The sequence below is a fragment of the Drosophila novamexicana genome, unplaced genomic scaffold (assembly GCF_003285875.2).
Source record: "Drosophila novamexicana strain 15010-1031.04,08,12 unplaced genomic scaffold, DnovRS2.1 tig00000462-arrow-pilon, whole genome shotgun sequence".
NCBI lineage: Eukaryota > Metazoa > Arthropoda > Insecta > Diptera > Drosophilidae > Drosophila > Drosophila novamexicana.
In genome coordinates, this window is record NW_020824806.1 from 1,597,831 (window position 1) to 1,611,056 (window position 13,226).

Here is a 13,226-nt window from a genome sequence, read left to right on the forward strand (position 1 = left end):
TTTCGGTTCCCGACCAACTTAATTTCGCTTTTTAAATAAAATACAACACCGAATTTTAAAGAACTATGCGATGCTATTGTAAATTACATACAGCATAGAACTAAATGTCGTAGTGAATCATAATTGAAAAATCAAACCTGAAGAAAAAGAAATATGGAATACGTGAAGCGCCCACAACCTACCTACGGTACCTTGACCTATACAACGGAGAAGGGTACCAAAAAGGCCTTGTTGCAGCTGATCATCTTTTATATCTACTTGACAGCCGTTACCTTGGTTGGCAACGCACTGAACACGCGTCACCAGCATTATTTTACAATGAGCATACATCAACTACTTAGAAGAGCTGTATATACGTCTAAAAATACAACTATATCTTTCGATAAGGTAATTACAATACCAGATTTCTGGGATTATATGGAATTTATGGTCCTTCCTTTGCTGCATGGCGTCGTCTATGATGAAAGCGTTAAATGGCAGCCAAGTGTTATTAGCAATAGACCAACCTTGTATGGTCGTTTATTTCTAAATGAAAGTTTACTACTTGGAGCACCGAGACTACGACAGATTCGTGTTAAAACTAACACTTGCCATGTGCATCAGGCTTTCGCTCGATACTATAACACATGTATGGCGGCATATTCGGCTGACAATGAGTTCAAGGAGCCGTTCTATAAGGGGTAAATGTAAATTTGCATACAAGTAATTATGTTTAGCTCTCTGTATCCAACTGTATACTGCAGGACTGAGTTCAAAACAATGGATGAGCTGAATGCCTTGCCTATCCGGGGAAGAGTGCATACCTATCACAGCGGAGGGTATGTGCGACCATTGTCATACAATAAGGATGTAAATATGGGCCTCATACGACACCTTAAAGAAATTGAATGGTTAAATCGTGGTTCACGGATCGTTGTGTTTGAAATTAATATGATCAACTTAAATATCGGTCTGCTAATAGGCACTAAGTATTTGATTTCCTAGCCTAATTGACAACATTGTTCAACATAATGTCCTACAAATTGCAGATTAATTTTCGAGATATTGCCCACCGGTCTTATAAATGCAAAATTTGACTCGGAATCCATCTATTCGAATCCAGTGATCACCTCGTCTGGTGGATTCATTTTGGGTTGCGCCGTTGTCGTATATGTTATCAATTTTTATTATACCTACGTCGAGATCAAGAAACTCTATCTGAAAGGCTATAAGAATCTCTTTACAAAACAGGCAGTATTGAATATACCTAGTATAGTTGTAAGCTTAGCCCGAAAATATTGTTGGCTCTATTTCTTGACAATATTTCTCACACTAGATAATTTATCTGTCGCTCATTTATACAATCTATCTCGGTTTTTATGAGCGCGAAATCGATGAGCAGATCAACGCTGTAACTTACCATTTTGTTTCATTGGATTACTTGATCCTGACGTATTCGATTCATGAGGATGCTTTCGGAATCTTGGTGTTTCTTACCTGGATGAATCTGCTTAGGTTTATGGACTTTAATCCCGTTCTACGAAACCTTGGCATTGCTATGCAAATCGTAATAGTCCTTTTATAATGTGATTTAATCTATTTAATTGGCTCAAGCGTTTAATTCTAGGCTTCAGCTGAGTTGGTGGCCTTTGCCGTCATGTTCCTCATTGCGTTTACTGCCTATGGAAATCTTGGGCTACTCCTTTTTGGTTCCGAGAACGAAGATTTTAGAAATTTTCCAACTGCATTCTTAACAATGTTGCGCTTGTTGGTTACTGATTTCGACTACTTTCAATTGGAACACGAGTCCCAAATATTGGGTCCCATATTCTTTCTGACCTACATATTGTTGATATTTTTCGTTATAATGGTAAGCTGCTTTACTTAGTTGGGCTCTATACAACTTGACGTTGTTTTTTAGAATATATTCTTTTCCGCTATCGTATTATCATATCGAACAGCCACAACGGCGGTTGGCTTACAACCGTCATTCTTGTGGTATTATATAAGAAAGCAATTGTTCAGAGTGACTTTTGGGCTTTTCAAGGCACCTCGTTATCCAGAATGGGCAGCTGCACATGAGCTAAACCAGCCGCTCGATGGAAGCAAGCTTGAAGAATTGTAAGTTAAGTGATTGATTAAAAAAAAAAACTCTTGACATTCCATTGCAGGCTTCTCATTAAGGAAAATACGGAAATCGAGTCAGATCTGGATTTGTAATTATCTACAATTATGCAATTCATTTAATTACTTTTAAAAATCTAATTTGTGTGCTTTGCAGCCTACTTTCTCGTCTGGATATGATTGAGAACGTGTTTTATCGTCTTCATAATAATATTGGAGATATAATAACCGCTGCGAAAAATGAAAAGAAAAAGACAGAAAAAATGAAGGCAAATGATAATGCATGAAACCTTTGCTGTTCTTCTTCGAATCCAAGAAAAAAGAATGAAACTGGTTTTGCTCTCATTTCTCTGATCGATCACATATTTAGAACAGCTAACAGATCGAATAAAAACACTTTGCCAGAATATTTTGCTGATTATGCTTAACGCCAATATATTCTCTTATTCACCTCATATACAGAGTATAATTATCATTAGTAATGATAATCAGTGCTTAACCCGGCAGCACAAATATTTACAATGCCGGCCATATCTAAATGACGTTAGGTGAGGTAGCATACGATAGAATGGAGCTTTCCGCCTAATTCAGCTGTATACCTTCCGACCTTTCGATTCTTGATTTATATTATATGTGTTCAGATAAAATAATACCCGAACGTTAGATGAGATGCGAATAATAAATGTTTTTGTCCATGATTGTATTTAACTAAGTATGGATCTATTACGGAACAGGGTCAGTGCGAGACCCCAAAATCCCTAATCGTCTTTGAAGTAAAAATACAAAACTGTAAATTACAAATGACTAGTTGCCAAGGTAGCGAAAATCCTTATCTAATAGAGGTTCAGCTATTAGATTAATAAGAACTGAAATTTAATTTAATTAATTAATTTTTTTGCTGCCGTCTAATGTAACCGAAAGGAAATTTATATCTCTTGTGTGTATGTACGTAGTTTACGGAAACCTGCATTGATATTTATTTTCTCCTCAACTTCCGGTACATAGAATACACTTAATATATTAAATACTATTCAGTATATATTTAGACTTTATCTAGACTTGTCATTTCTAATAAATTTCATATATTTTCAGTACAACCATGTGTCATAGGACGCCGGCCAGGGCGTTGCGTCCACATAGCTAGGAAAACTGCTAAGGAACTTCTTAAAATCTTCGGTATGCAACTCCTTGTGGTGAATCCAATGACCATGTAGGCCCAACTCCAGCGTAGGAGTATTCCAATCTCCGCTGGGTTTCTACAAAGTGTAATTGCGTACGTTAATCAGAAGCTTGGAGAATATATCCGAGCACGAACTCACCTCAAGCTCCAGCCAGAACTTCAGCGGGTCACCGTTGACGCCGTAGGAGAAGTAGATATAATATGGCGGCTGATAGTTCAGGCGTAATGGCGCCTGATGGAAGGACCAGCCAACAACTCGGGCGCCATTTAATGGCTGCACAAAGATACCCATGTGATCGGGGCCACTTAGTTCCATTTCAAAGCGGATTTTATTGGGTGTCAGTTGCTTCTTGGATACGACTTTAACCGCAGGCAGCGTACCCAGCACAGGCTCCGATGCGGGTATCCATAAGCCACGCTCCCTGAATTTCAGAACGGAAACGAGTTAGTTGGATCCCTGGTGAGTGTTGTGCTATTGGGCTTACCTGGTATTGTGCCAGCGCATGTTGTATAGTGGAAAACCACACAAAGTTTCCTTGAGACATTCCTCTTTTACAGATCTGGCCAGAGTCATGTTAATTACCTTATCTGCAAAACAGGAGGAAAAATTGTTTAGATAATGCGACAAGTCATCTTTTAATGAAATACCTACTTTTTACGGAATAGGTGCGTCTGTCCTGTGGCATGATGAAGTAACCAGTTTCGGAGCGGCGAACATTGTTGTTGGCATCGTGGAAGGTGCGCTTAGCGTGCTGTAGGACAGAGTATATAGACTGACTTCTGGGGAATCATGCCATGCGACTTACCAATACGGCGAAACGTTGCACACTCGTCTCTGGCCTATAGGGGAAGCCCAGTGGAGTAACAGCAATGATGATGCACACCAAGGTGACGCCCAGCAGGGCGCAGATGATGGTCTTCGATTTGCGGAACATGTGAAGCATGGGTACGATAAAGCCGCCAGTAAGCATGCCCACTGCAACGCTGAAGACAGCCAAAATCAGATCCGGATTAACTTTGTCGCCGAAGCGACCGAACATGGGAATGAAGGTGACCAGGAAGCTGTGCGAGAAATAGGCAAAGAACAGAAACGGAGGCACATAGCACACAATGTGCGGTATGATCCAGACAACATCTGCACAAAGTGACGATTGTTACGAGGATTAGTTGATTCCGTAGACCATTCGGCTGGGTTAACTTACTGCGTGTGTGCAGATTGGTGGCCAGATTAAAGACCAGGCCCACCGTGTAGAACATGCAGGTCAGCATTAGCACAAATGCAGAACGAATGCTGCAGATAGTCAGCACCAGGGTGAGCAGCGCCAGGAATAGGCAGTGGCAATGCATCAGCAGCTGCACACGTTGTCCAATCGGAAATCGATCCTAGAAAGCAGCGTATGAGCCGCCAGCTACAGTTCGAGTGGTTTGAATCAATACTCACAGTCGCGGTATAGTGGAAATAGAGTGCGGGCACAATGGCCACGCCAAAGAAGAACGGACAAAAGTAGAGGCCCAACATCAGCCAGTTGTGTGTGAACCAGGATAGCGGCATGTGCGTTATATCCATGAATACGGCAATGATAATGGGCAGGGTAGCGCCTGCTACCACGCCTAGGATGAGCAAAATAAACGTGTGCAGCGTACGCTTGAGTATTTTCTGCAGCTTGATGCCCGAGTTGGTGGCCATCAGCTTGATGGCGAGTCCACAGACAACAATGGCGCCTATGGAGACAACCACATTGAGAATGATGCCCTCCGTTTCGGTATAAAAGACCAAGAACCAGCCCATGACATCGTAGTAAACGGTGTGTCCCTCGGCGTGTTTCTACGAAGAGATTGAAGTTTATACTCCTGCTCATCACTTGAGCTTCAATTGCTTCTTACCGAGGTATCCTCTAGCTCCGGCGCACTCGAAATCTCACGGATGAGAGCCAAGAGATTGTCGCCGGTGTTTTGGAAGCTGCCGCGTGGAAAAATTTCCGCGCGATCGTAGCGCGTGTGATAGACATAACCATTATACTGATAAGCCATGTCCAGACCGGGCACAGCGCCATGATCACGGAATATGCGGAAGTCCGTGTCGGATGGTATGAAGTTGTGCTGGAACATCTCCTCAGCTATGGTCGAGGCATAGGGATGCTTGATGGCGCGGCGATAACTCTTCATAAGCCACGGATGATTGGGACCGGACTGGAAGAGAATCTCGCGACCGCCATTGCCAGCGGAGTCCAAGTTGATCAGAGCTCTGCCAATAAAATAAAACAATTAGTTGAGAATTATGTTGAACAGGAACTGATGTCAGTCACCCACTTGCAGTTCTTGGCCCACTTGTGCTGCGTGATGAAGGCGTGTGAGGCCTGCAGTGGATTCTCCTCTGCGCCATTGAACAGAAAGACAACCGGATGCTTCAGCGCGTACTTTGATTTGGCCAGCACTCGCAGAGTTTCCATCATGACGGCCACCATGGAGCCGTCATCACCAGCGCCTGGACCCGCCGGCACCGTGTCAAAGTGGCTATTGACCAGCAAGTAGGTGCTGCTGTTTGAGCCCTTGGGACTGATCTTTACAACATAGTTCTGTATGCTCTGGTACATGTTGACTGCGCTCCAGTGTATGTAACTGCCGGAGGCCACCTGTACATCCATTTCAATCTCATGGACAGCGCCCAGCTCAGCTCGCACCTTCTGCATGGTGGAGGTGATCACCTGAATGGAACCCATTTCATTCTCGCGACTGCCCACCACACGTGGGCCCAGAGCCACCAGACGCTGCAGATTCAGCTCCGCGCGCTCGGCGATGAAGCGTTCCGGATACTTGGCCTCATCTTTTATACTAAGCGGCCGTGGCAGGTGATTGGAAGCGGGTATGGATATGGCGCTATAGATGAGCAACCAGAAGCCAATAAACGCGGGCGCCCAATACCATTTGATCTTCTCGCGACTAACGAAAACTCGTTCGCAGCAGTTGGCCTGCTGTCGGGTGTGGAAAGAGCGGCAAGAATTGGTTAGTATTTCAAGTGGTTGCGGTCTTTTTGGTTGGTTCTTGATGTCGGTTCAAGATATGCCTAGGTGAATCAGTGTTTAATTAAAGCACAGACGATACTTTGTGGCTCGAGTAAAATGTGCTAATAGTTCGATTTAATCCAACACGACTTTATCTTATCAACGGTCCAACATGTTGCGCTCTGTGCAGCTGTTGCCGCCGAAATTGTTGCCTCGATAAGGCCATGAAGAGTGGGTGACTGTGTCTGGGCTTGAAAATGGGAACGCGTACGGCAGTTGCAGCTGCCACATTTAACATATACACCTGTTGAATTTGCAAATGGCTAATATGCGATACACAGTACTTTTTGTGTTGTTGATTATTCAACAAAGCACGACCTGAATTAGGTAATCTAATCAATGTACTTATACAAACACACACGCACACGCACGCACACACACACACACTTATCCGGCACTTGTTCCATTTAAAGAAACTTCTTGACCGCTAATTGATTGCCCTTGATTACCAGCTCACCTCATCTTCGTACAGGTGCAACTGCGGCTGCCTCAGCAACGGATCCGCATTGCTGGCGTCTGTTGTCGGCGTTATAACACGACGCCGCACTTTTTTATCACTGCTCATTGGATCTGTTGTGCACTTTCAACCGGTCCCAATGAATAGTTCTTTATGTATACATAAACACTTGAAACGACCTATGCTCTCTCGCTCTCTCTCTCTCTCTCTCTCTCTGCCTCTCTCTGACTTTCTCTCGTTAGCTCGATCGCTCTCTGAACAGCGCGTTGTGCAAACCAGCACGAACTACTCGACTTGTGCGGAGGCTCACTGCCGATCGACTGACTGACGATCTGAAACTCGCAGCACTTGGACAGCGACTGATCCGGCCAGCGAATGGCTTCGACTTCGACTGCTTTGGCAGTCGATACCGATATGTTGGTATCTTATCTGCATGGTCTTTGGCTTCCTCAAATTCAGCTGTGGTGCGCTACAAGGTGCGGCATATGTGTTAGAACGCACTCAAACAAATGCTCCCGCAATGGCATTCACTAGCGAGTCAAATAATTTGGCTTATTTACGAGCAATGCTTGTTATTTCTATGTAGTACATATATATTATCGCTTCATAACATCGGTTACTTAAGAATTCTCAACGAAATAGTTTAGGGTCCAATCGACCTGATCATATTTCTAAAAACCTCATTTGATTTGCACATATTTTACGTAAACATTCTCCAGAGCACTAAAAATTATGGGAGAGTCTCTAACATGTTTGCCTGCAGCACAGTTTTGTTTTCGGACTTTACTAGATTAAAAGTCAACCCTTTTCAGGCATTAACTAGAACACACACACAAGTGCATAACACATATATTTCTTTCAATGCAGCATGTCAAAGTGGAACAAAGTTTGCAACTGCAATTCCATGACCTATGCTGTGGCACGTCCTGCACGAACATTGGGATTAGCAGGAAAAGTTTTGATTGTTTATAATTTGTACCTTGGCAACTTTATCCTGTGCTTCACTGCACATTGTATATCGTCAACTCGAACGTTGATATTGCGTATCGGCTGCTGCTGCTGCTGATGCTGTTTCTGGTTCCAAAGTGCGATTTGGACTGACCTCATCTCCATATTAAAGATTTCGTTTAAGTGCCAACTCAACCATTAGTTGCTCGCGGGCGGTATTTCTTTTAATATTGCCTCCACTCTAATATCGACGCAATCCACTTTGCGACTGACAGTCCATATTGTCTCTGTTTACTTCTCAAATGTACAGACACCTAAATAAATAAAACGATTTGTTTAATATTCAATGAGTCGTCGATGAGCTTCGAATACGTTGAGCAACAAATTAGAGGCACGTAAATTTGATGTGCAATTCATAAATAAAATACATTTAATTCATAAAAGAATGCCAAGTTTATCAAGGCAAGCACACTTGTGCTTCACAGTATACTTTGTGGCTGGCTTGGTTTGATTCAAAGCATCCTCTGCAAATTCCTTACAGGTTAAATGAAACATTAATTGTAAATAAGATATCTCTGCATACACCCTTTTTAAAATACATAACTTTTTATGATATATCCATTTAACATCATTCTGATAAAATAAATATATTAATGCATACTGCAATGCTGCTACAATAATAAAAAAAATTTACATTTTAACAGAAGATTTTTGGCCCGCAAATTAAATATATGAGCCGAAGGTAAGATTGAAGATCTATTGAATACTTATACTTTCCCGAGATATTTAATCAATGTTTTTTGATTTCAGATAAAAACCATTTTTCGCAAAAGACGTGATGCTTTCATTTACTGTCTAATTGGAACATCTCTTAGAATGTGGATTTTTGGATGACAATCGATACTCGTATCCGTACGAGTGGAAAGCGGAGATATTTTAATTAAAAAATTTTGTCAAAAACGTTGTCCAGTTGTCCATTTACATTCAAAAATATGAGTTACAAAATGAAAAAATTGATTTAAGGCTTTTTAACTCCCAACCTTTTCTGGAAAGGACTTTATTTACTACACACATACTAAATCGGGCACGTCCCTGGCCGAACAGAAAGTCAAAATCGGTTCCTAGATGACCCATAATATCCTTGGTCCTAATATACCATTAATAGAGTCCTGGTTAACCTACATCTCGAAATTCGCGCAAAATTTGCCCGGAAATGGTCCAGAAATATGAACATGCATGCGTTTTTTTTTCAGCCAAACCCTTCTCCCTCGATGGTTTTTAGATGACCGATATATCCTTGGTTTTACCATACCATAGATATAGTCCTGGAAAACCTATAGTTCTAAATCTCAACAAAATTCGCTTAAAGCTTTATCCACAATTAAATTAAGTTTAAATATAAACGGTTGCAAAATACCATTTCACTAGGTCCGGCCGTTGGCTCACATTTTCAAATCAAAATTCAGCTGAAGTACCAGGCGAACAGAAATGTCCAGCAGGTAGATGCACAGAAAAATTTATTTTAAAGATGACTTGCATTTTTTTTAACAGGCCACTGTTAATTAGCAGCTGCAGCTGTTAGTTAACAGTTTACTGCTAAGCAGCTGTTACTAAACATACCACTGTTAATAGCTAAGGGGGGCGTTAGATTTGAACGAAAATTTGGCCAAAGTACCAGGCGAACAGAAATGCCCAGCAGGTAGACGAACTAAAATTTTTATGAATGAAAAATTTCATTGCATACCCAAACGGGGCATGAATTAATTGCATAGCATACCTGCAGGCTGCAAAAATATTCTTAACAGTCATCTGTTAAATCAGCGATTTCAAATTTTTATGGCATACTTTTGCTGTCGCTTTTAACAGAAGCCACAAGATTCTGTTAAACTGCAACTATTAACAAGGGGTACTAAAAGCATAAACGAATTCATATTTCTGGACCGTTTCCGTACGCATTTTGCAGGAATTCGGTCCTCTAGGTTCACTAGGACTATATCAATGGTATGGTATGACCAAGGATATGTGGGTCAACTAGGTACCGTCGAAGGGATGGTATTGTCGCTGGGGAATGGCTGAAAAAAAAGCATTCATATTTTTTGACCATTACGGTCATTTAGGTTTATCAGGACATTATCTTTGGTAGGGTAAAACCAAGGATAAATGGGTCTGGGAACCATCGGTTTTGCTTGTCTATTCAGTTGTGAAAAGTCTGTAAACAGGTATAAAAGCTCTTTTTCAATGTTAGAGTAAGAAAATAATAGGCTTCAAAATAAAAGGTAGCGCAAGTTTAAGTTGAGCTGAAATTCTTTTAGTTTCAAAAAATTAAAATTGATAACAGAATTAAATAAAATGTTTTGCTTTTGTCTGATAATATTGTGAATATTATCTTAATTATTTGAGCCGCGCTAAGATCACTTACCGTTTAAAATATTAAGTATACGCACGAACACTGTTGGATTCCTTTGGAGATTGCACAAATTCGCTTGCAGTCCATGAAACTGTGTCACGCCCTTCTCACTTCCCGTGCAAATACGAACTGATGCTGTCAGTGTACACATACTTGACAGAGGCCTAGGACGAACACACACACACACACTCGCTGATGGCTTCCCGCTTGGAATTGAGGACATAAAGCGGCAAACCAGCAACGTGCAAGTTACGGGCGGGCGGGTGTCCATCCACTGCTAGTGTCATTCAACCTGAGTGAAAAGAAGACAGCATGCACAGATGCACACCCACACACACACGCACACCCACACACAGTTGTTTAGTTGTCGCTGTACTATTTTACTCTAGAAATATGTTGGTATGTGTGTGTATAGTTCATATATTCATTCATTCATGTCTTGTGTCACACAAATTCGTAAACAAAACGTTCATCCGAATATTGGTCAAAATGAAATCGATAAAATGAATGCCCGAGTGAATGAATATATGAATAGCTCCGATGACCAATGCGCCAAAACCTTTGCCTAACTCTCGTAATATTGTTGACGGGTCATCTTGAAGAGCCCAGATTGTTCAATCGGGACTTTTTATTAAACTATTTTTTATTTATGCAGACCGCTGTCTGAAGTCGGAACACATTCGGTCTCTAAGCGCAGGCGCTGTTTCTCTCTTTCTCTCTCTCTCTCTATCTCTTTTTTGTAAGAGAGAGCGAAAAACGCCGGCAAGCAGCCGCCGCAGCGTCCTCCACCTCACGGCGTATGCTGCGTTATCCCTGCGACGCCTGGGCACAACCAAAACAAAGCCCAAAATGTGTGTCAGCTGCTTTGCTTGTACTTTTCTATCCTGCTGGGCTTTCCACTCAAATTCGCGCTGTTTTTCCGCTGCCTGCTGTGTCGCACGCTTTGCCATCGCCCGTTGCCTGCACACACACGCACACACACATACACACACACACATGTACATATACTCACATTTAGGAATCGCCTGGCTCGGCAGTATCATTTGATATTCAGTTCAGTTAGTCGTAGTTGAACTGTCGTAGCTTTTGGTCGTCTCGTCTGGGCAGCTCAGCAAGTTCTGGCAACGCAACGTGCTACTGAAACGCAAATCCCATATACAAAAAGTAAGGCAGTTATGCGAGCGCGTGTGTATTTCTCAGAGTGTGTGTTCTTGTGCTAGTTTGTGTTTATTGCCAAGGCATGGGCCGCCAAATGTTCCTGCTTAGCTAAAAGAAATTATATAATTTTATAAACGAAATGTAAATTTCAATAATCCGCAATTGTGCAGTGAATTCGATGCCAGAGCAGCCCCTAAAAAAATAAAAATAAAATAAATCAACTAAAACTCAATGACAGCTTGACATGCTTCTATATCCGCAGTGTAGCATACTTTTATGCGCCCGCTAAAACATGTGAGTCTCGGTTGTTGTCTTCGCTAAACGCTGCTTGCCTCCCCCCCCACAATTTGCTTTGTTGTTATATTTTGGATTTTTTTTTGGTTCTTATTTCATCGTGTATTTCCGTCGGTGTTTCCTTTCCTTTTTTTTTGTGGTTTACTTACAGAAAATTAGACGTAGTAACCTAATCGTCTGTTTGTGAGTAGCTAGCAACATAAATTTGATGTATCCTCACTTTTCTGAATACGTACTTATTGCTTTTATATAGCACTACCTAGAATTTAGTGTCATGTGAGAATGTTAACAACTCGGTTAGCAATTTAGCAGAAGTGCAACAATAGTTATGAATGCTCCAATAAGTATGCTATATTTTTCTGGATATTTGTTACGAACCTGAAATTGAATTCCTTTGCTCGGTAGCTCAATTTACGATATTTTTTACGATAGCGTAAGCGTATTTAATCAGGTTTCAGTTGTGGGCGTCATATGTCCAACTGCTCCTTAACCATTGCATACCGCGCACATTTATTGTTATATAGCATTCACATGCTGCGCATTCTACGATGATATCATTGATAGCATTCCATTACTAAGGGCCCGCCGTTTGCCAATTGAAGCCTGCATGGAGCAGGTCGTTGACCAAGCGCATTATCCTCACATTATGATGGTATTAAACGTGCTCCCAACCATATGTTATGTATGGCATACTTACCCATATGTGCGTCGCACTAAATACGCAGCATAGAATCTTGAGTACGGCATGAAAGTGCGGCCTCCGTCCAGTAACAAGCAAGAGCACGGAAATACAAATACACGTACAAAGCCGCACTCCCACATTCGAGTTTTGTGTGCCGGACAATGACACAAATGCGGCCGACAACATCAAATGCATATATATATTCTATTTTAGAAGCTATATGTCAAGTTTGGTGACTCAAGCTCTTATTATTTATCAAAATTGCCCAAAAAACAGAATATCGATATCGATTTTTATCGATTGCTTGGAAACGGAGTAAGTTATCGATTATCGGACACAAACTCGATCTGCGCGGGAACTAGGAGCATCTACATCTAATTTTAAGTCTCTAGCTCTTATAGGTTCTGAGATCCTTGCGTTCATACATACGGACGGACGGACGGACATGGCTAGATCGACTCGGCTATTGATGCTGATCAAGAATATATATACTTTATAGGGTCGGAGATGCTTCCTTCTGCCTGTTACATACATTTGGATTTTGCACAAATACAATATACCCTTATACCCATTTTTAATGGGTTCAGGGTATAAAAATTAACATAGAAATTATGTCAATTTTTCTTTGAATGCTTTGACGAGCATTTGAATATGTGTGGATTGTGGCACCACTTTGAGGAAATTTTAATGTTTATTTTGTGCCGACAAGTTAAACAAGAACTGTCTACAATTAATTACTGTGTCGTTTGTTTACTTTGGCATTCATTAGCATTAGCTGCGTTCAAAGTTTTCAGGCAACCTGATTAACTCTGAATATTGCGATAGATGAGGGGCGAACATATTTTATAAAAAGGATACAGAAAAAGAAAAAGAGCTCATAACAAGCGTGTCAATTCCAACTTCGATTCATATGAGCTTTTTTTATGTAAGTAATT

The 13,226-nt window shown here is 41.3% G+C and overlaps 2 protein-coding genes across 2 annotated transcripts; one reads left to right on the plus strand and one right to left on the minus strand.

Annotated features, from left to right (window-relative positions):
- The first annotated feature begins 114 nt into the window (after window positions 1-114).
- On the plus strand, window positions 115-2,493 carry LOC115760842 (polycystic kidney disease 2-like 1 protein). The gene is made up of 8 exons (XM_030702386.1): window positions 115-680; window positions 744-968; window positions 1,029-1,257; window positions 1,316-1,546; window positions 1,607-1,849; window positions 1,901-2,100; window positions 2,151-2,195; window positions 2,261-2,493. Exons 1-8 carry the CDS (start codon window positions 154-156, stop codon window positions 2,388-2,390), a joined length of 1,830 nt encoding a protein of 609 aa, XP_030558246.1. The 5' UTR covers window positions 115-153; the 3' UTR covers window positions 2,391-2,493.
- A 570-nt stretch (window positions 2,494-3,063) lies between these two features.
- Window positions 3,064-7,127, minus strand: LOC115760695 (endoplasmic reticulum metallopeptidase 1). Its single transcript, XM_030702159.1, has 10 exons — window positions 6,803-7,127; window positions 5,594-6,255; window positions 5,168-5,528; window positions 4,725-5,108; window positions 4,486-4,666; window positions 4,090-4,418; window positions 3,936-4,035; window positions 3,769-3,871; window positions 3,423-3,705; window positions 3,064-3,359 (listed from the first exon to the last, which is right to left on the minus strand). The coding sequence occupies exons 1-10, from the start codon at window positions 6,908-6,910 to the stop codon at window positions 3,192-3,194; spliced, it is 2,679 nt and encodes an 892-aa protein (XP_030558019.1). The 5' UTR covers window positions 6,911-7,127; the 3' UTR covers window positions 3,064-3,191.
- Between the last annotated feature and the right edge of the window lie 6,099 nt (window positions 7,128-13,226).

Coding starts and splice junctions, on each gene's coding strand:
- LOC115760842 (XM_030702386.1), top strand. CDS start 154: ATGGAATACGTGAAGCGCCCACAACCTACCTACGGTACCTTGACCTAT. Junction 1,258..1,315: donor TGAATATACCTAGTATAGTT/GTAAGCTTAGCC, acceptor TTCTCACACTAG/ATAATTTATCTGTCGCTCAT. Junction 2,101..2,150: donor GGAAGCAAGCTTGAAGAATT/GTAAGTTAAGTG, acceptor ATTCCATTGCAG/GCTTCTCATTAAGGAAAATA.
- LOC115760695 (XM_030702159.1), bottom strand. CDS start 6,910: ATGAGCAGTGATAAAAAAGTGCGGCGTCGTGTTATAACGCCGACAACA. Junction 5,529..5,593: donor AAGTGGGCCAAGAACTGCAA/GTGGGTGACTGA, acceptor TTTTATTGGCAG/AGCTCTGATCAACTTGGACT. Junction 4,419..4,485: donor CACCAATCTGCACACACGCA/GTAAGTTAACCC, acceptor CACTTTGTGCAG/ATGTTGTCTGGATCATACCG.